Source organism: Scedosporium apiospermum (assembly GCF_000732125.1).
Source record: "Scedosporium apiospermum strain IHEM 14462 chromosome Unknown SEQ_SAPIO_0091, whole genome shotgun sequence".
Taxonomy (NCBI): Eukaryota; Fungi; Ascomycota; class Sordariomycetes; order Microascales; family Microascaceae; genus Scedosporium; species Scedosporium apiospermum.
This window is the reverse complement of record NW_015971792.1, coordinates 487,862-508,161: the sequence shown is the minus strand read 5'-3', so window position 1 is coordinate 508,161 and position 20,300 is coordinate 487,862. Positions and strand designations below refer to the sequence as shown.

At 52.2% G+C, this 20,300-nt stretch overlaps 4 protein-coding genes and 3 pseudogenes across 4 annotated transcripts; 3 read left to right on the top strand and 4 right to left on the bottom strand.

The window, feature by feature from the left end:
• Positions 1 to 251: 251 nt before the first annotated feature.
• Positions 252 to 2,382, bottom strand: SAPIO_CDS4352 (Uncharacterized protein; the record flags this gene model as incomplete). The annotated part of the gene is made up of 7 exons (XM_016786922.1): positions 252 to 644; positions 711 to 858; positions 917 to 966; positions 1,029 to 1,155; positions 1,213 to 1,832; positions 1,915 to 2,102; positions 2,175 to 2,382. 7 exons carry the CDS (start codon positions 2,380 to 2,382, stop codon positions 252 to 254), a joined length of 1,734 nt encoding a protein of 577 aa, XP_016643524.1.
• A 2,847-nt stretch (positions 2,383 to 5,229) lies between these two features.
• Positions 5,230 to 5,649, top strand: SAPIO_CDS4351 (annotated as a pseudogene; the record flags this gene model as incomplete).
• Positions 5,650 to 10,689: 5,040 nt separating this feature from the next.
• Positions 10,690 to 11,739, top strand: SAPIO_CDS4350 (Myb family transcription factor; the record flags this gene model as incomplete). The annotated part of the gene is made up of 2 exons (XM_016786921.1): positions 10,690 to 11,133; positions 11,233 to 11,739. 2 exons carry the CDS (start codon positions 10,690 to 10,692, stop codon positions 11,737 to 11,739), a joined length of 951 nt encoding a protein of 316 aa, XP_016643523.1.
• A 1,164-nt stretch (positions 11,740 to 12,903) lies between these two features.
• SAPIO_CDS4349 lies at positions 12,904 to 14,538 on the bottom strand (annotated as a pseudogene; the record flags this gene model as incomplete).
• A 1,741-nt stretch (positions 14,539 to 16,279) lies between these two features.
• Positions 16,280 to 17,623, top strand: SAPIO_CDS4348 (uncharacterized protein; the record flags this gene model as incomplete). The annotated part of the gene is made up of 5 exons (XM_016786920.1): positions 16,280 to 16,417; positions 16,499 to 16,651; positions 16,731 to 16,839; positions 16,893 to 17,139; positions 17,212 to 17,623. 5 exons carry the CDS (start codon positions 16,280 to 16,282, stop codon positions 17,621 to 17,623), a joined length of 1,059 nt encoding a protein of 352 aa, XP_016643522.1.
• Positions 17,624 to 18,176: 553 nt separating this feature from the next.
• Positions 18,177 to 19,247, bottom strand: SAPIO_CDS4347 (annotated as a pseudogene; the record flags this gene model as incomplete).
• A 42-nt stretch (positions 19,248 to 19,289) lies between these two features.
• On the bottom strand, positions 19,290 to 19,871 carry SAPIO_CDS4346 (uncharacterized protein; the record flags this gene model as incomplete). The annotated part of the gene is made up of 2 exons (XM_016786919.1): positions 19,290 to 19,679; positions 19,824 to 19,871. The coding sequence occupies 2 exons, from the start codon at positions 19,869 to 19,871 to the stop codon at positions 19,290 to 19,292; spliced, it is 438 nt and encodes a 145-aa protein (XP_016643521.1).
• Between the last annotated feature and the right edge of the window lie 429 nt (positions 19,872 to 20,300).

Genomic DNA, 20,300 nt, shown 5'->3' with positions numbered 1-20,300 from the left:
GCTGTGCGGCATCCTTCTCTGCTCGCGAGGAAGTTCACCGTCTAGACCACAGTAGCCGGCCTGGCTCAGACTTCACACTGCCGGAAGTGCGCTTCGATCAATCATGTGGTATAACATCATTCAGCAGCAATCTTCATACAAACATATGAAACACACTCACACTCTCACGAACCCTTAGCTACAACATACTTCCTTCCATGGCCTTCTTCTATCTCATGGGTATTAGAACTCTTCCCTCCTTTCCTGGCAGCTTAAACTGTGTTCTCCGCGTGCTCCCCCTTGCTCTTCTTCTCCGCCTCAGATCCACTCCCGTTACCTCCGGCGAACTGATTCTGCAGGATGGCGGTAAGGCCAATCTCGGCATTAATTTCCTCCATGCGCTCAAAGTCGGCCTGGGCAGTGCCCTCCGATCCGAAGATAATGTCCATCTCTTCTAGAGTCAAACGCTTGGTCTCGGGGACGAGGAACCAGATAAATGCGGCACCGAGCGTCGTGAGGCAACCGAAAAGGATGTAGGTGCCGTACGTAATTTTTTGGAGCATATCAGGGGTGACCTGTCCGACGATGAAGTTGTTCATCCAGTTGGATGAGGCGCCGAGAGAGACACCATAAGGGCGAGAGCTGAGGGGCCAGATTTCTGCAATCTGTTTGAAATCTTCGTTAAATTCGTGTAACTTGAGCTGTTCCTACTAACACTGAGGAAAACTTACTAAAATCCAAGCACAAGGTCCCCAGGAATAACCGAAGTGGATGACGAAGAGCCAAACCATGGCCACCGCAGCCCAACCGGCCGCGGGCTCCTCTTGCCACTTGGATGAGTTTTTGGCAAAGATAACGGCAATGATGAAGTGACAGGCACTGAGAGGGGTGTCGGTTAGCTTTGCCCTACAGTTTTGGACTGGATCGGCCAACTTACGCCATGCCTAGAGCGCCGATCGTGAGAACGGGTTTACGTCCGGCGCGGTCCTGGGGCAATCTACGTTAGCTGGTGCTCTACCTTTTCGTCGTTATTCGCGGATAAAACTCACAATCCAGAGGACAGCGGGGATGGTGAAGAGGAACATGACGACGCCGACGACACCAGTTGCGAGAAGCGAAGTCTCAGTGCTGTCGAGGCCAAGCTGACCGAAGATAATTGGGGCATAGTACAAGACACTATTTGAAAGTTAGTTATGAGGCCCCGGAAACACCAGGCCATGTGATGGGGCTTACGCGTTGATACCAGTCCACTGCTGGAAGAACATAGTCACCGTAGCGACAATGACACGCTTGAACATGGCCCTGCTCTGGAACAAGGATTTAATAGCCACGAACTGCAGCTTGAAAGTGTTCCATGCCGTCTCCTCTCTCAACTGCGGGAAGTTCTCCGCAACGGTCCTCTTCTCGAACAGAGACTGGGCTTTGATTTCGAGGAACTCGAGCTCCACAAGTTCGTGGTCCTCGGGCAAGTCTCGCAGGTTAGCCAGAATGGTCCTGGCCTCGTCCTCGCGGTGGTGGTGGACGAGCCAACGCGGCGAGAAGGGCATGAAAGCCATGCCGAAGAGGAGGATCAGGCACGGCACAATCTGGACGCAGATGGGGACGAGCCATGCCGCGTCGCTCTGCTCGCCGAGCGCAGTTCCGCCGATGAAGTTGGTTCCGTAGCCGATCCAGAAGGAGACCATGATACCGAACGTAATGGCAAGTTGCTGCGTAGCGACGAGGGCACCGCGGACTTCGGGAGGGGCGACTTCGGAGTTGTAGATGGGGACGATCATGGCCAAGGAACCGACACCCATACCGGTAACGAATCGACCGCCGAGAATAGCACTAGGACCGGCTTGGATGGCGCACTATTTGTTCCGCGTGTTAGTCGCTGACGCACGAAATGCTGAATCGGGAATTGGGTATAATTGAGTTTCGTTTGGCCCTTACAGCTTGAACAATAACGCCGATGAGGAAGACACAGCAAGCGACGATAATACCGTATTTACGCGATAGGACCTCGGCGATGAAACCAGAAAGAAGAGTGCCAATCCAGGCACCAAGCTCGAGAATGGCAGTAAGCCAGCCCTTCTTGGTCTGATCGGCGCTGTCATCAAGTGGATCATATTCTCCCATGTCTAGAAGAAACCGTCAAGTCAGATTCAAGACGCTCCATTCAGAAAAAAATATACCCCTTTGTTTGTACTTACGCGACTTAAACGAATTCATTGAGAGGACACTAGCGAACATTCCCTGGTTATAGCCATAAAGAACACCTCCGATACACGCGAATGCGGCAATGCGGAAAACCTTGAAGTTTTTCCACAGAGCGCGAGCACCGGAAGCTCCCATGAGCTTTTGACGACGCCCGAGCGCGGCATCGTAGAAGGCGACGCCGTCAGTGCCTCCGCCGGCCATGGTGATGTGTTTGCTGGAGACCGAGCTACGTGGGCTTTCAATTGATTAAGAAGAAGGCGATTCAAGGGAGAAAAATCCCTAGATCCCAAACCGGAGCAAGCTATGAGGCGGGAAGAAAGTGGGAGAGGAAGAGGAGGCGACAGTGTGTGAGAGGGAAGAGAGGAGTAAAAGAACAACGAGACGGCGAGAAAGTGAGAAGAAAGACAAGGGAGAGATACTCGCGGGAAAAAGACCCGAGCCCCATCTTACACCTCGCGAGCGAAACGAGCGCGAGGGGGGACCTGCTTTGGTTAAATATAAAAGGCGAGGTTGCATATATACATTTGTTAAACTGAGGTTCATCCAGCTGTGGCAATCGTACGCATATGCACCCACGCACACACACACGCACACACAAGACATGATGGGGATTACCCTGGGGCTCCCTCCTTTTTGGGGTAACACCTGCCCAATGTGTGGTATCCATGTTGTGTCCGCCTTGTATAGATGGGGAGGAAACATTGAAGCTTTGTAGCCGGCTATTTCATGCGGAAAGGGCTGCTCGCTATTCGATGCTACGAGGTACACGGTCCCGCATAAACGGGAGGTACACCGTCTTGCTACTCCAGCATTGGGAACCCGCGTCAATGGTTCTCGGTGTTATTTCATCCTCGAGTGACATTTCCCCTCGTTTTTCCTCTGTGGTGAGGGAGGGCATGGAGAAAGTTGGAAAGACTAGCCCAATGGAGTGGGGTTCCACGCGAGGGGATAAATTGATGTTACAGGAGCGGATGCGTCTTACAAGAGCGGAGAAGAGAAGACGAGAGGCTGTTCAGAAAATACGACTCTCTCCCCTTGGGAAGATGATCAACTTTGCCGGGTGGAGGAGGAAGGATTATTCAGGGTAGACGAAGTACTCTCGGAGTGGGTTTATGTTGCTTCTGCCAACTTGGCCGAGAGGACCTTCTCACCCACACCACACACCCCCTCACTGGGGTTGACTTCCAACAGTATGGTCTGGTATATGTTTGTAATTTACAACTTTTGGGAATCTCCATCGACTAGACTAGCATGATAGCCACACTCGTTTACAAGGGGATAGAGTTCATCGAATGTCGTTTTCATTTTGTCCGTCTGCCGTGTTTATGCCACGGTCCAAAGGAACTTTTCCTTTTGGTAGTTCAAACTAATATCAGCCAAGACGAGTGTCGTCTATCCACTCGGCAGAGCATCTGCGGAGGCGAACGCCACGGAGCGGGAAGACCCAGGACCGCCAAGATTCTAGAGGGCTTCCTGATGCCCGCTAGTCCAGCGCAGACAACGTGGAGAAGAGATGGTGTGGCTGGGCAGAGTCAAAAGGACAAGGAAAGAAGGAGTGTGAGCTTACTTACCCGTTGGTTTATTGCACAGTAACATTCCGAGCAAGGACCCTTGAGAGGGTGGGCAGAAGCATGCTTTAGGCTGAATGCGAATACTACCAAAGTTCCGGCAGGGTTTATCGTAGTCATTGGCTCGCGGACCACGAGAAATGGCAGATCATTAGGAAAATTTCCGTGGCCGCACTGATTTGATCGGGCCTTTTATCGGCTTTCTTGGCTATGGTAGATATATGTTAACTGCCGCGCCGCCTCATGGCCCCATGGTGTGGGATGCTGGATGAACACGTCGTAGTTTATCGACGGGACGTACCATTGATGGGACGTGTTCCGGCCTTTCTTCTACTCGTAGGGAGAAGGTCGCCTAGCTTCGCTTTCATCTGACCAGTCCGGAAGAAATGAAGCAGTGGTAGGCATCTTGCATGCGTTGCCCATTCAAATAACACTGTCCCGAGAAGATCGGGAAGAATGGGCACACAGGTCATTTTCCGGAGCTTTAGGCGTTCAGGCGATTTAAAGATCAACATCTGCAGAATGGCCCGCTGGATCGGATTGAGAAATGGAAATGGAAACCAGCTTTTTATCAGTTGATGCCGAATTAAAGTTATTCGATATGGATCCGAGAAGCTCTTGTGCCAAGGACGCCGAGGCACTATTTAAGCTTATTGTCCGATGGGAGTTGGGCGTTCCAGGTTCCGAAGGAGGCATCTAAGCGGTATAGAATTATGGATCTGTAGAGAGACCGATCAATGTATTGCAGATTCGGGCTTTTGCTCGGAGGCCTACTCTCGACTGCTTTGAAGCGTGGTGGACTCCAATTGTCTGTTTCCCAGCGCTGACGACAGGATATGCGTGTGGGCATGCTCCCATCTGCGTTTTCGGTCTAAAAGAGCGGCACATTGATCAATTGATGTCATTATCAAGCCGAAAAGAGATCCGCGTGGAATGGAATTGCAGGCAGTTCGCAGGCATGCAAAATGGACGTAGTGGTGTCGTTGCCATCGCAAGTAAGCCGGATCGCAGGGCAGTGAGACCGACAAGAGCACCTGAGAAGCGGACAGACACTCAGAGGAGAATCGAAGGGATTCGCGCAGAGCAGGCTGGACGGGAAGAGATGAAGTCGAAGTGTCCCCAGACGCAATGAGGTTGGCCAAGGGTTACTGGCGACGGAGGCCGGACTCGGGTCTACGTGACAAGTTGAGGCCAGAGAATAGCTACAATGGAAAGACATCTTGACAAATTCCATCACTTGGTGAGTACTAGAGCTGCCTCGGCCTACGAAATGCTCAATATATCAGGATCTGCACCTCAGTCTTGGCATAAAGCACATGCAGTGTTGCATTTTGTGATTTCCGAGCAGTGGGGTGACGCCCAACGCGAATAACCTGAAAAACACCAAACGCGTTTCTACTTCGTACACTCTTGAAGTTCGATGGCCCCTTCAATGCTATTTATTTATTAATCGTGGACCCAATTCCGGTTTTGGAGGGTAATGTCCCCTCCGGTCGAAACGTGTCCACCGCGCCAGTCCGCCGATGGACCAGCAAATCAATACGTGGACGAGAAGGAAGTGGTGATCGGCCAAGGGTTAGAAGTGCCCATCAGCGACGGACTAGAAGTCGTACCGCCTCCGCCTCCCACTCCACTGCCAGGAGACACTGGTAAACGGAGAAAACGTGCCGTTCTCATCTGCAGCATTATCATTGCCATCGTAGTGGTAATTGGGGTCGTCGTCGGGACGGTTCTTGGTACCAGGCATAGGCGTGACGAAGATAAGGGTCCCGCGCTACCACAGCCGACGCTGGGCGCACCTTCGCCGGCATTGACAAGCCGGGATATTTCTACGGTCAAATGGTCCGATGGAAACGACACCGATCATATCCGGCTCTACTACCTCGCCGACTCCCGGTGAGGTCTGGGAAGGTGTCAGGGTAACGGATAGCGATTGGGAATACAAGGGCCTGGGGTTTATTGCTAAAGCAGGCTCTTCAATCGCAGCCGCAGTGTCTCAGGCCAACTACGCTCCCCCAATTTGTCCGGATTCCCCATGAGTGGACGGCTATCCCCGGCTCCAGACCCTCCACTAACTTCTCTCGTGGGTGCTTGCTTCAAGGGTTCAAGGAAACGGGGCGTGAGGGTCAGCTAAGGCTTTTTCGATAGACTATACACCTATTTTATATCAATGCCGATAATGTCGTCCAGGACGCCATCTTCAAGGATGGAAAGTGGTTTACCGGCGAGATAGGAAACAAGGGCTTCAGTGTTTCTTCAAATTCCAGTCTGGCCGCCTTCATTCTGCAGTGTCCTTCATCTGCATGTGGTGACTCGGCCGTGGTGGCTTTCCTAGATCCAGAGGAGGTTGTTCAGGTCGCCAACTTGACATCGAATGGCTGGGAAATGGCCGCCTTGAGCCTGGAGATGAACCGAGGTACGCACCTGGTGTTACAACAATTCTACGACAACTCCACCGCCAGACAGTTGGACCTATATTACCAACACAAGAACCTATCTCTAACGAAAGCGAGCTGGAAGCCCAGTAGGAATGGGAATTCTGGTGAGATGGCGCCAACTAATTTGATCCCTTAGTCTTCGCAAGTTTAGCTAACACCCGTCTCCGGTCATAGACTATACTTGGTCACCAGTCGAACAGGTTCTCAATACCATTCCGTCAGGTTCACCATTTGCAATATACTCGACATATAGCGATGTCTTTAATATACCGCCCGAAATGGGCGAATCCCCAAGACAATTCATATCACTAATATATGCATCTTGGGTTTCGAATGAGGGGATCTCACTGACATGTTGGGACAAGCGCATCTTCATTGACGGTAGCAGGGTCCAGCCAGAAGACACCTGGTCCGAGTTCAGCTTGGACATACCAGCTGTGGCGACTGCCGGTGGAAATGGCAAGGCGTATTACTCGGTTGCCTTGACTGGAAATTTTATGTTTGGGTCTGTAAGTGTCAATGGTGCAGACGGCGTTTCGGCATTTAAATACAGCAATGACAGGGAAGAATGGCTTGAGGCTTTCACTGCTGGAGCGATTGATGGGTGGAAGTAGACTCGAAGGCCGTCAGTCTGGCCTGGCCACCGACTAGTAGAAAATTACTTCGTCTGTCCGTACTCAGAACCAAATCAATGATGTTTACCTTTGTACCACCGCGATTACCAAATAGATTGTTCAATTGTAAATGACATCAATGTGGGTGAGTCTGTGGTTGAGTCTCATTGTTTCCGAGGAGGACAATTGGGATATTCATCGATTGCCAACCATAGACCACTCGATGTCAACGGGTTCTTCTCCCGGAGCACTTGGCGGAGATGTCATGGAATGCTCGAGGGAAAGAAAGTGCAGGTCCTCTCTGGTCTCTCTAATCATCCCCTCAAACCACAATGCACGTTGGCCTTCGGACTCCATGTTACGTCAGTAGTTACGTCAGTGCAATGTACTTGGGAGTGCAAACATCACATGCAACAATGATCTCGCATCGGAGCTTTTGGCTTTGGAAGTAACAGCCACCGGAAATCTCGTCCGACTTGGAAGGAAGCGGCGATGGAAGGATACATCGGAGGTCTTCGTGGCTCTCCCATCTGCCATTGGTATGCGTTTGCTGGAATATGCAGCAAGCTGTTGATTACTATCACCCAATTTCATATTAGTCGCCAACATTGAATCATTGATGCATAATAATTTTGGATAATATAGCATAAGAAACATGTCGGTTCCGGGAGGTGCCCGCAATGTTTGACCTGGCGCTCGGAAGCGGCCAGGCTCCGTCGAAGGAACCGCCTGGGGGGTTTGATGTGAGAACTTGAGAAGCGAGAGGAGAAGGAAGGCAGGATCCTTGGGGTGAAGGGGCAAGGGCGAAGGGCGAAGAGCGACACGACGTTGACGCTTTGCTGGGGGGCCAATGTTCAGCTGATCCAATCACACTCGTTGTTTTGGACATGTCAGGACCGACCCACAACGAACAAGGGGTCCGTCTTGGTCCCTCCTTCCATTGGCTGACGGTACATTCCAACCGCGCGTCTAACATTCCTTCCTCTGCTGAATGGAGATCCCTGCGACGCCTCTTTCTCAATGCGGGTTAGTGGAACGGGGTGGCAGCAGCCACTCGACCAACCAACACGGCGCACAGATTTCTTTGCGTCGAACATTCGAAGATGAGATGAGAGGGAAAAGAAGAATCCTCCCATTGAGATCTTCACCTCTACTTGTGCTTTCTCGATAATCCACTTGATAACACTCTTCTTTATGAAACTTGATTCTTCAGGACCCGGTCCTTTCAGAATTGGTGTCACATTGATGTTGCGGGACGCACTCCCCGTCCCGTCCTGACAGCCAAGGATGGGGCGATGCGGCGACGATCAATGGGAATCGGGGCGCGTATTTGGCGCTTGGCCGACACTACTACACTCCGGTGCGTCTCCAGTGGAATTCCCGTCTCCGCTCTCCACCACTCGAAAAGAATGGGTGGGCGGCAGGAAATTACGCAGAAGAACCTCAAACAGGTGGCCTCCAATCTCCAATTCACATTTACCGCCCTGCCCCCAATCCGACCCGTCCCTCCCCCAGAGTCGCCAAGCCCGGCCCAGCCTGGCAATTTCCTCTCAGCCAGTGACAGTGCATCAACCTTTCGGCTCTCCAAACCTGCTACCCGCTACATGCTATATTTGTCGTCTCTGTTGAATCGGGGTTCTGTCTCTCCAACGCCCAACCTGCATACTACATCTCGTGCTCGTCGACTCTGTCTCTGCTGAACCTAAAACATGGGCATCTAAGCCTCATTCCACCGGGCTACGGATAAGTATCCGCTCGGTAGGCGCCGAGGACTGTCTTCTCTCTGCCACGACTCCCCACTTACGACTCGCGATACCTTGGGTGTTCGTGTCGAATATCTCGCGCTATGATGGGTTATCGGAGTGAGACTTCGATAACCGCGCTTGTCGATCTCGTCCAAGACCCGGCCCCATTTTCAATTTACCATCCCTATCTACTCTGACGGCGCCGTGTCTGTCTTTCCTAGCCACCGCAGACAGCTTGATTATTGTTGCTATCAAGAAGTGGATGATCCCAAGTCAGGGTTTCTCTTCACTCCCCATGTTAGTCGAGTCGGTGTCTTGTGTAATCCGTATTCGCTCTTGAACCCGACCCCGATGCCGTGCAGCCCCTCAAGCCTCAGGACACACAGAGTCTATCATCTGCCCACCTGCTCTTCCAGTCGAAGCTTCTCTCTCTTGATCCACACCATGCCTGACCCTGTATCTGTCCTGCGGAATTCGATTGCCTTGCGTCAAACCACAAATCATACCATCCTGCTCCCTCCACCTTTGCCGCCGACTGCCCTGATGTCCTCTTCTCGTGCGACAGGGACCCAAGAGCCCGGTTAGCCTCACTCCACTCTCTGCTCCCTGGCGTTTCGTTTCCTTCGGCCTGCGCTCCAAGTGGCTTCTCTCGCCCTCTCACCTGCCCAATTCCAAGGGTCTCTTAAAACGAGATGTGCCACAGGGGACCCTAGACTTCCAAGTATAGACATAGACGCAAGTCATGTACCACATTGTGCACACGCTTCCGTCTTATACATGCCCGTGAATACGATTCACTTCTCCTCATCCCCTCGCCCCATTGCTTTACACCCACACCCCCTCCAGCGTTCGCCTTCAGACATACATCGTACAATACCACATGCCACCACCCCCATGATGCTCATCCCCCCTCCTTGTTGACCCCGCTTCAGCTCTTGGGCTTTACCTCGTTGTCAGCGCCGCTCGGCGCCTACTCATACTCCAAGCAAGACGCTATTAGTCCTTCCTGTCTATTTTAGACACACTTGCAGCGCATCCCGCCCCCACACCATTATCTTCCCAAACCCTTCCTATTCTGCTCCCGTGCAGACTTTTGCCTTTTCAGTGCTTCACCGTTCCTGGCTCTAACCCCCCGGTGTGAGTCCTCAGTTCCTGCGTCTTCTAGAGTACTGGTATTGCCATACCGAATCCGCAGATTCTGTGAGTGTCCCCATGCCAATGCTTGCAATCAGTATCTCCGGATACCCACCCTTGCCGCCCTGCACCAACTTCATACCTTGTAACCGCCGCTCCTCGGCCAGACGCCCACTCCATGACCTTTCAGCCAATATCGTCATAGCTATTCGTGAAAACGGCTCCCTTCAGACACGCGAGCGTAGTTTCATATCTCTAGTGGCACCACCCTAATGTCTTGTTGCTTCGTTTCAAGTCCTCGGCATCCCACCCATTGTCAACTTCCAGTTAGACGGTAAGGCTCGATGTCGTCTTGCCCCATCCTTGTTCCACTTCTCGCCGCCTGTAGTTCGGCCAAGAGACGTCATTATATTAGACACGCCGTCCCCCACATGGCCGCCATCTTGGTCCGTCTCTCTCCTTCCTAGTCTCATGTTCCCTACTGCCTCACCTTTCCTATCGTCCATTTCTTTCTGTTTCACTTTTCATTTCCTTTTTTCCATCTTTCTTTCCTATCTTATTTCCACAATCCCATTCTCCTTTCTCGTTCGTTTGTTACATCACGTATCAAACTTGAATTGTTGCCACCAGGATTACACACCTGTGTGGGTTTCTCATTCGCTTTTGGTCCTTCTCTCGTCTCCTTGTTACCACTCGCTCTCCCGGTTGCCCTCCTGGCGAGGCCGTGTCTCATCCTCTCTGTCTCCAACTGTCCATCCAGACTGCTACGTTTCTATCGCGTCTCTAGTCGGTAATCGCCATTCGCTAAGCCTCTTTGTTCTGCCACTTACATTGCGGAAAACTACGCACCTTTTGGCTTCTTCTCTCCATTCATACCCCCTTGTCTTCTTACGTGTAGTCTCCGTCCATAATCAGAGACATGCCGAAGCATACGAGGGGCAGCAGCTCAAACCACCACCGTTACAGCGGACTTCCGGTGACACTCGCTCCACCCCCCAACTCTGTAGACATGTACAACGCACGCCTCTCCATGTCGGACTACTATTCCGATGTCCAGACCGCTTCCGGCCCTATTCAACTCCAGACCGAGCAGTACGAGCAGTACATGACCGCCGGGCCCGCCATGCAAGAAGCCGTACCGGCACAGCAGCAGCCGCCATCGGCGCGACACCGTCCCTCATCGGGTGCCTGGTCTAAGGAGGATGACGAGACGCTCATGAGTGCTCGAGCTTCGGGCCTCAACTGGAGTCAGATTCAGCAAAAGTACTTCAGCACCAAGTCCCCCAATGCCTGTCGCAAGCGCCACGAGCGCCTGATTGAACAGAAAACCGCCGACAACTGGAACAAAACCGACTTCGAGAGGCTCTCGATGGAATATATGAGGATGCGAAAGGAAATCTGGTCTCCTCTTGCCGCCCAGGTTGGCGAGAAGTGGAATGTCGTCGAGCAAAAGGTACGTGACATACACCCTGTCGTGTTTTTCTCTGTCTGGCGTCGACGAAACAACTTTAAAGAGAAGAAAAAGAATCTAACCTGAGAATGACCTTTTTAGTGCATGTCAAACGGACTTAAAAACTTGCAAAGTGCCGCAAGGTCCGGCGCGAGGCGGCAACGTCTCGAGACTGGGCACCAAATTCAAGGGTACGATGATGATAGTGGCATCAGTGGCATCGGCCTAACACCAGTTGACGGCCTAGACGCATCATACAGCAGTCCCGAGACGACGGCGTCCGCCGGTCACTCTAGCAGCGGCATCAGCACGTCATCTGGGTACCAGATGGGTGCCCACCCCCAGCTCCAAGCTCTCGGCCATCCCGGGAACCCTTACGGCTATTCGCACCCCACAGGACCGCATCACGGTTACACGTCTTCGGTCTCGTCGAATGGCACCTCTGCGGGGCCGTACGTCCCTAGTGGATCTCAATCGCATTCGAGCGACTCTTCTTACATGACCCATGAGCAACAGCTGAGGGCTCAAAGACTCGAGCGCGCAGACATGGGAGTCGAGCGCTCCAGCAACCGAAAGGCTGGTAGGGGTAATCGACGAGGAATGCAATGAGCCTTTATAAAACGGCTGAACAATACTCTTCATTCTTTTGACTTTGGTGTTTCCTTGAAACATTATCTCTCCTCTCTTTTTCTTCCTCTTCATTCATTCCTTGTTCTCTTTAGACATACTCTCCTACCACCACTACCACTCCTTTCATTTGTTCTGTTCCTCCATGATCGACGAACTTTCTTTTTATCCTTGCGGTTTTATCATTCCTTCCGCTGCATTAATGACTGGATTTGCATTCATACGCTTACTGGGAACATGCCCAACACACTTTCCTTTACAATACCAATACCCCTGCGCTGGATTTGGCCAATTTTGTTTCGTTTCGGTTTTGTCCTCTCTTTTTACTGTCTGGCTCATTCCTTTCCTTCATTCTACGTCGGCACTGCGAAATGTTGTTGCCCAGACGCAGCCATGGGAGTATCGGAGTTGGAAACGCATCCTCACTGGTGTTTTGGAGCATATGGTGTCCCGGGAGCATCGGTGTTTCGAAGGCGTTGACTTTTTTGTTTTGGTGAGATTTGATGACTTTTGGCTTTGATCTTTTTTTTTTTTTTTTTTTTTTTTTTTTTTTTTCGGTATGTTTTTGGAATCTTTCTTTTGTTCAATGGATCCTAGTTAGACTTGCATTTTCAGTTTGGCTTGTTTTTGGCGGAAAGAGGCGAGAGCAGAAAAAGCTGGATACCATGATGGATTGATGGATGGCAACACTTTTGGGTTATACACCAATGTAATCAATGTTCGAGCAGTTTTATCCTGGGAATTCAATAATGCTATATGAACTGGATGTCGGCTTGGAGATGAGCCGGGCAAAAGCCATTGAAGACTGTGAAGCATTGGGGGTTCGAGTTACTTGTAATAAACCGGGAAGCACAAGGTAAGGAGAGTCTCGATGGATAGTAGAAGCTTGGATATGTTGAACAGCTACATGTAGGAGAGATTCGATGCCGTTGATACATACATACTCGACCTAAACACCGTCCCCATCCACGTTTTCCCGACTCTATAAGGCTGGTTTTCTAAACAAAATGGGTAGATTTGAGATGTTGTACATGGCAGTTTTTTTTTCCCCCCTTCTCTCTCTCTCTCTCTCTCTCACATACAATATCAATCACGGTAAAAGAAGAAAATGATGTAAAAGAAAGGAAAAATGACACATTTCTCCCCTTAATTCCTCCCCTTCGACTCGGCAGCAGTAGATGAGGAGGCAGAAGAAGCAGCAGCAGTAGCAGCAGCAGGAGCCTTTTGCTCCTCAGCGGAAATCTCCATCAACTCATCGTCATAATCGAGATAATACCCATGCTCATCGACATACTCGTCCTCAACACCAACGATGCTCCTCCAAACCCGACTCCACATGCCCTTCTTCTGCAGGAGCGCGAGGACAAGGACACAAGGTAGATGCCAAACACTAGCCCAGAAGAGACCCCTCGCGGAACCCTTGTGTCCCTCGAAGCGCCAGAAGCGCACAGCCTCGTAAGCAAGCCAAGCATTAACGGGTAAGGAAGTGAAAGCGAAGGTCCACTCCGTGACGCCCGCGGCGCAAAGCGCGAGACAGATAGGTGCAAAAACGAGGCTGTACCGGAGCGCGACGCGGGCGTTTCGGGCCGGGTTCGTCCACGCCATCATCTTGAGGCCGGCGGCGCGGTACTCTTCGCGGATGGGCCACGAGAGGGCCATGAAATGCGGGAACTGCCAGGCGAAGAGTAGGGAAGCCAGGAGCCAGCCGCCGAGGGACGAGCCGTCGGACGCGAAGAGGAGTTCGCGCCAGGAGCCGTCGCCGGTGGCGGATTCGCCCGCCGCAGCTGCCCAGCCCATGAGCGGGGGGATGCCGCCTACCAGTGCGCCGACCCAGGTGTTGATGGGGTGGAGGGCCTTGAGGGGCGTGTAGATACCCGCGTAGAGCACGATGTCCGTGGCGCCTAGGAAGGAGACGGTCGGGTTCACGCCGAAGTAGAGGGCCGTAATCCCCGTAGCGGCCGTTATTAGTGCGAAGAGTAGAGCGGAGGGTTTAGAGATGAGGCGGCGGACCAAAGGCCGATTGCGGGTCCGGGACATGAGGGCGTCCGTGGCGGGTTCGTAGAGCATATTGAGAGAGTTAGCGGAGGCGGAGCACAGCGCCGTCCCCGTCGTGAGGAAAAGAAGCGTCAGAGGGCTGAGGGAGGGCGTTTCCGCCGCGAGGGCTGGCGAGAGGAAGGATGGTACGGGGTATAGAGCGTAAGGGACCATGGCGGTCAGCACGACGAGGACGGTCAGGCGGGGTTTGGAGAGGGAGAGGAAGGTGGAGAGTTTGCGGCGGAAGGAGTTGGCAGGTTGTTGGGAGGCTAGGTGGGCGAGGACGGCGGAGGCGTCGGGGGGGTGGGATATGGAGGATTCGATCGTCGGAGCGCCGGTGGTGTTTGCTGCTGCTGCTGCTTCGGCGGCGGCTTTGCGCTTCGCTGCCTGTCGTCGTCTGTGTGGGAGGAGCTCTTCCTTGGAGCCGCTCGCTATCGAGTCGGAGGACGCCACGGCTTGGTCATGTTTCGCGCGTGTCGAGCCGGGCGAATTGGAAAAGAAGAACTCAGACGTGAGTCTCGCCGAGACGGCGCTCGTCCGCAGCGGCGTTGTCGAGACGAAGCGTATGCGGCCAATTCCAACGGAGGAGCAGCCCTTCGGCGATGGCGGCGCTCCTCGTCCCGCCTTAGCGGGCAAAGACGCAAAGAGTCGCACGTCGTGGCATTGCGCGCGTGTCGGGGCCCGGAGGACGCCGTGGAGGGGGAGGGAGGACCTTAAGCTAGGTGCCGCGGTTGCCGGACGTAGCATTTTGGTCAGGTCATGATTCGGAGGTTGAGGGAGTTGGTGAGGAGGGATGTTGCTCGATGGGGGAGGGTTTAATCTAGTTCATGGCGACCTCGAGCACCAGAAGAATTGAGCGAAGAGAGGTGGAGAGACTCCAATTGGGGGTGGTTTGAGCTTCGCTGGGGTATTTCCGGCGGAAGGGAGATGGGGTGATCAGATCAATTGAATTGGATGTGTGATGTCAATTCTTTCCCGTTTTCGCTGCAGCCTCAAATCAAAGGCTCTAAATTTAAAATCCCCAAAAAGCACAATTGTACCAATAATAATCAAGTTGCGGAGGGAACCAGGGCTGACATAATTCGGGGATCAAGCTGCACCTGAATCCCGCTGCCAACACTTGCCTCTCCACGATCTGGAAGAAGTAAGTCAAGTCTATCCATCATGGTACTTCCCGAACACTTCCTTGTTCTTTGCAACAGGTCGTGAAACTGATATGATCCAGAATGACTCGGGAGCAAGAAACCTATTTTCGCTCGAGACGCCAATCTGCTGCAAAAGGCTATGGAGGCGACTTACCTGATAGCCTGGTCGATGGACCGAGACAGAGAGCTCGGGAAAAGTTCATAAGACCTTATTTTCACAACTAATACAAATAATATGAAAGAGATGCTCGCTTAGCTAGAGGTGATTGATGTCTTGCGTCACAAGGAGAAGACTTGGGAGCGTGGATGTCGGTGTCGGTGTTATCGAGTGTGACAGTTGGGGGACAGCAAGTTGTGAGATTTGCGGGTAATTCAATTAAGCGTGAAGGTGTGAGGTTGGAAGTGACGAAGTACGATGCACTGCGATGCTTGTACAAGGCAGGAAGCACCATGGCGCGAGGATCTGACAGCTTCGTAATCATCGTCGTTGGGCCACTGATCACCGATTGAAGCGTTTAGAGCTGTCAAAATTACTGCTTTCGGAATGCACAGAATTCCCGAAAGCAGTAGAAAGTTTAGCGCACCTATGAGAACCGTCGGCCCCATGCCCGGAGCTCCCCCCTCTTGACAGTCTCCTCCACTATGGTGCGTGCTCCAGCTTCGCTTCAGCTCGGCTCCAGACCGGCTCGATTCTTGAATCCCGGCGCATCACCCTGGGATATTTCCATCATAATAGGTGGAGGATGTGCGCCAGTAGATGGTAGATGGTACCTCGTAGGATTGTGTGTCTATGAACGGTTCTTGGGAGCTACGCCGTGAACCGGAGGGGTCCAGTTCCGAGTTAGACATACAGCCTGAGAGAAGGTGCAAGTAAGTGGTCCGCTCGTGCTACTTTGGCCGCTCCCGCCATCGCCGTTGATGCAACGCAACGCAACATACATGACCCGGAAAAGGGAAAAAGAATAAGGAGCCAATGGAGTGGTCAATTTCCCGACTTTCAAAGGATGGGGCCCAAGGCCCAACAACAATAATTGCCTTGTACGGACAACAAGATGGGCCTAATGCTTGGGTTCGGGCTCGTCTTTCGGCGGATATGCGGGATAACATTGCGGGGGTTTTCTTTCTTCTGATTTCATGGGGGAAATCAGGTTGCTATTTCCTAGATGATAGTTTGAAGCTGTTAAATAGCTACTACCTGTGCCATCCTTCGCTGTTCTCTTCTCTTTCCTGTCCCTCTACCCTCTTTCTCTTGCTAGCCTCAACTCCTCGTGTCCCCTTTTCTCTAGAACCATTCGAACCGTAAAAAGCCTACGTTTGATTAACCTCTTCTACCCTCAGCCAAGATGGCGACAAGAACTGCTTCCAATCTCCTCGAGGAGCTATGTCAACGCTCCACACTCGACTGCGACACGATGGACCTAGACTTTGTCAAGGAGTTTACGGCCAAGCGAGGTCCTTTTGCCGACTGCACCTCGAACCAGGTAAAGACTGGACACTCTCTTTGAGATTTATTTTTCTTGTTTTTGCTCGAATTTGTAGCTAAGCAAGCACACTATTCCTAGGCAATTGCCTACTCCGAGGCATCGCGAACGGACTCAAACGGACAATACGTCCACGCGGACCTCATCAAGCAGGCGGCCGAGTATGCCAGGAAGGTCCAGGCCGAATCTGGTTCGGGTGACATTTCTGTCGAGGCGCTAGCCGTCGAGTACTTGGTAAGTGACGCTTCCTTTGATACCCCGTCTTCTCCTCTCCCTGCCAGTGTTTGGAGATTCTAACAAGGGCCTGGATCAGATTGTCAAGTTGTTGCTCCGATTTATCCCCTACCTCACTGGCTATGTTCTGTTTCAAATTGACCCCAAGTATGCCTACGACACGGACAAGATTGTCGCCACTGCTGAGAGTAAGATCCTTTCGAAACACAGCTGTAGTACTTACAAGAAAAAAAAATTGTAGCTCACTCTTCACCAGGAATCCTCGCCATGGTCAAGAAATCCGATCCCGACTTCGACTCCAAGCGACTCTGCTTCAAGATCGTCTCTACGTATCCCGGTCTCGCCGCGGCCAAGATCCTCGAGAGCAAGGGTGTTGCGGCGCTGGGAACTGCTCTGTTTTGTATGGAACAGGCGTCTTTGGCCGGACATATGGGGTGTACTTACATCTCCCCCTATTTCAACGAGCTCAGGGTGCACTTTGACAAAGAGTACGTCGACATACTTTTTCTCTCTTTCTTTTTCAACCTTCTGCTACCCAATGTACTGATATTTCCCCTCAGCTTCCAAGACCAACATAAAGCCACCAGCCTCTGCCGCGACGCAGCAGCCTATTACTCCGCCCACTCCCAGAAAACCAAAGTAAAGGCCGCCAGCTTCGTCTCCGCCGACGAAGTGATGCACCATGCCGGCGTAGACTACATCACCGTCTTCCCGCCCGTCATCAAGGAGCTCTCCGAGACGCCCGTCGCCAACATGCCCGTCGAGGAGGTGGGGAAGTACATGTCCTCCTCGCCCGATGAGACTGCTTGGAAGGGTTACGAGGAGGCTGCCGCGGGTGGAAGGGAGGTTTGGGAGGAAAAGTTTAACGGGAGCGGGGGAGGGGAGAATGCGAGGAAGTTGAGGGAGGCGATTGAGACGTTTTCGGGAGAGCAGAAGAAGTTGGAGGAGTTGGTGAGGAAAGTCGCTGGGTGAGAGGGGGAAGTAATACATATTTTACTAGTAAAGGATAGAGAGGAAATAAAAGAACACGAAACAGAGATTAAAAAAAAAGGTAGTATACGAGTGGTGGTATCAATCTTGAATTCTGTTGTACAGACTATAGCTATAGACGATCTCTAGGTATCATAGCTCGCTGCCGCTGAGAAAAGAGGCAAAACGAAGATACCATTGAAGATCATGCCGCCAAATCAACTCCCATACCTCTTTCGAGAGGCGAACATGAAATGAATCAAAAGACACAACACTCCCGCCCTGCTGGAAACAGTCCCTAATGCGTTATAAACACAAACCCCATTGCACCGCCATATGCTTCGAAAGTAGGAAGCCGATGCATATACCGGCGAGGAGGAAAGTAAGACACTGGGTGATTCAAAGACTTTCGGCGGTAGCATCATGACGAAGGACTTTTTATTACCGCATCGAGAAAAACGCAAAGGAGGGGAAAAAAAGGCCACCGCAGACATCTCTAAAGAGATTTAGACCGTGAAATGTCCCAAGGAAGGGCAAGCCTCGGTCAGACCTCCCTCTACCAGTCGCTCAAGTCGTCTCGATCCTGGTGGTACTGAACCCAATCCAAAGCCGCCTGGATCTGTCGGAGCCGATCGCGGCCCCCCCAGACGAGGATACGGGACAGAGCGAAGATAAAGCGGTAGGTATCCTCGGCGTTCAGGGTATGGTACTTTCTGCAGCGAATCACACGAAACTCGAGTCGCTGCGTAGCGCCAGAAGCACCACCAGCACCACCAGCAGAACCAGCAGAACCAGTACCACCAGCACCACCGTTGTCCTTCGTCTCGCCATCGTCATCGTCAGGGTCATTCGAGATCCAGCCCATATAAAGCTCCACGCGGAACGGCATAATAGCCAGCGCAAACGCCGCATTCTCAACGCGAATGGGGAATTCAGAGTCACGCAGGGTGCTGTCCAGGCCACGGAGGCTGCGAAGCATGCCCGCCAACGTGACGGCGGCGTCGACGTGGCGGGCCAGGGTCGCATCGAGGTCGTACACTTGGAGAGGGACCTGGTAAAATTTAACGGAGAGAAAGGGGAACCGAATGTATGGGGTGGCGAGGGCCGTGTCGACGCCCGAGAGGATGCGAAGTTGGTCGCGAGTAAAGTTTCTGTGGTTGTAGCCGACCAAGACGTGGGTGGAGGGAAGTTGGAGAACGGGGGCGTCGGGAGCGCTGGGGACGAGGATGCGAGGGAGGGCGACGACTTCGTCGGAGAAGGGGTCGGTCGTGCCGAGAGGGTAGTCGGTTGAACGCGTTATTGTGCGAAGAGAACGGAAGATGTTCCAGAATTCCTCCCTGAGGATTTCATCCATCTCAGACCTCACGTATGGGTCGGAAAGACGCATCAAATCGTCGCAGTATTCGCATCCGATAGCCGAAGAGAGACCACCGTAAAGAACGAAGTGAGCGATCTCAAAAGGATCAGCTTCCTCGAACTCCGTTCGGAGGGTGATGCCGTTGGACGAGAGCTCGGCAGGGGTTTTGAAACCTGAAAAGGCACTGAACTGGGAAATATCCTTCTCGCCTCCTTCAAGGAATGCCCAGCTGGAAAACTCCTCACACTCACTTGGAACCTCTTCCTTCATCTGCTCCACAGCGGCGACGGCATCAGAACTACGGTTTCCATCCTACTGGGGAACCTGCAGCGTGGGACCGAGACGCTCGAACGCCTCCGCGATGTTTTGCTCGTAGGTTTCGCGCAACGCTTCAGCTTGTTTCATCTGACGATGGGCATCATTCTCGCCCTCCATTTCCGAGAATGGACCTGGGACGGCGTAGTCCTGAAACAGAAGGTCCCACGATACAAAGGGACTCAAGAGGCTTTGGGGTGGAAAACCCTGCTGAGCTGCTTCGTCCAACGGGGGTTGCTGGCCGGGGAGGTGTTGCTGAGGTTGAACCGTGGTGGTTGCCTCGATGACATCGTTACCGATATTAGGCCAGACGTTGTTCATTCCGGTATCGACTTGATTAGCTCCATCATTGGGGCCAACGACATCACCGCCTTGTCCGTCTTCATTCTGTAGAGAGCGAAAAAAATAAGTGGTCAGCGCGGGCCAAATACAGCGCGCCTCCTCTAAGCGTTTCGCGTCAAGAAGGAATTGAGGAGGGAGAACAACGAGCAAGACTAGAGAGAGGAGGAAAAAAGGAAAAAGGAAACTTACGGTAGGGGTGATGCCCTCCATCGGAGGAATAGTATCGTTCGACGCCATTTTTTTTGGCACAGAAAATGAGAGATTGTGAGTCGAGATGCGAAGGGTTGCCTTTTTCTGCCCTCGCTCGAGAGGATGTGATTGAATTTTTGGTTTGGGAGAAGAAAAAAAGAAAAGGCTTCCTCGAGCTCGAGGGGGGTTTATATAGTTTCCCTTTCTCGTGGATGAGCCATGACAAGAGTCGTAGGTAGCTAATCCCGCGTTGAGCTGAGATTGGGGTGTTGCTGTGGGAGGTGTTTCGTGATGTTGGTTGATTTTCGTGTAAGTTGTATTCCTGAACGTAGATGTGAACTTGGGTATGGATACTTTTAGAGAGATGCTACTCTAAAATAAAGGAGAATAAGAAGAAAATCTTTATAAAGCAAATGAGTATTTCCAAGAAGTAATGAGAATACTAGAAATGCCCTTTATATCTTCATGGTTTTGGTG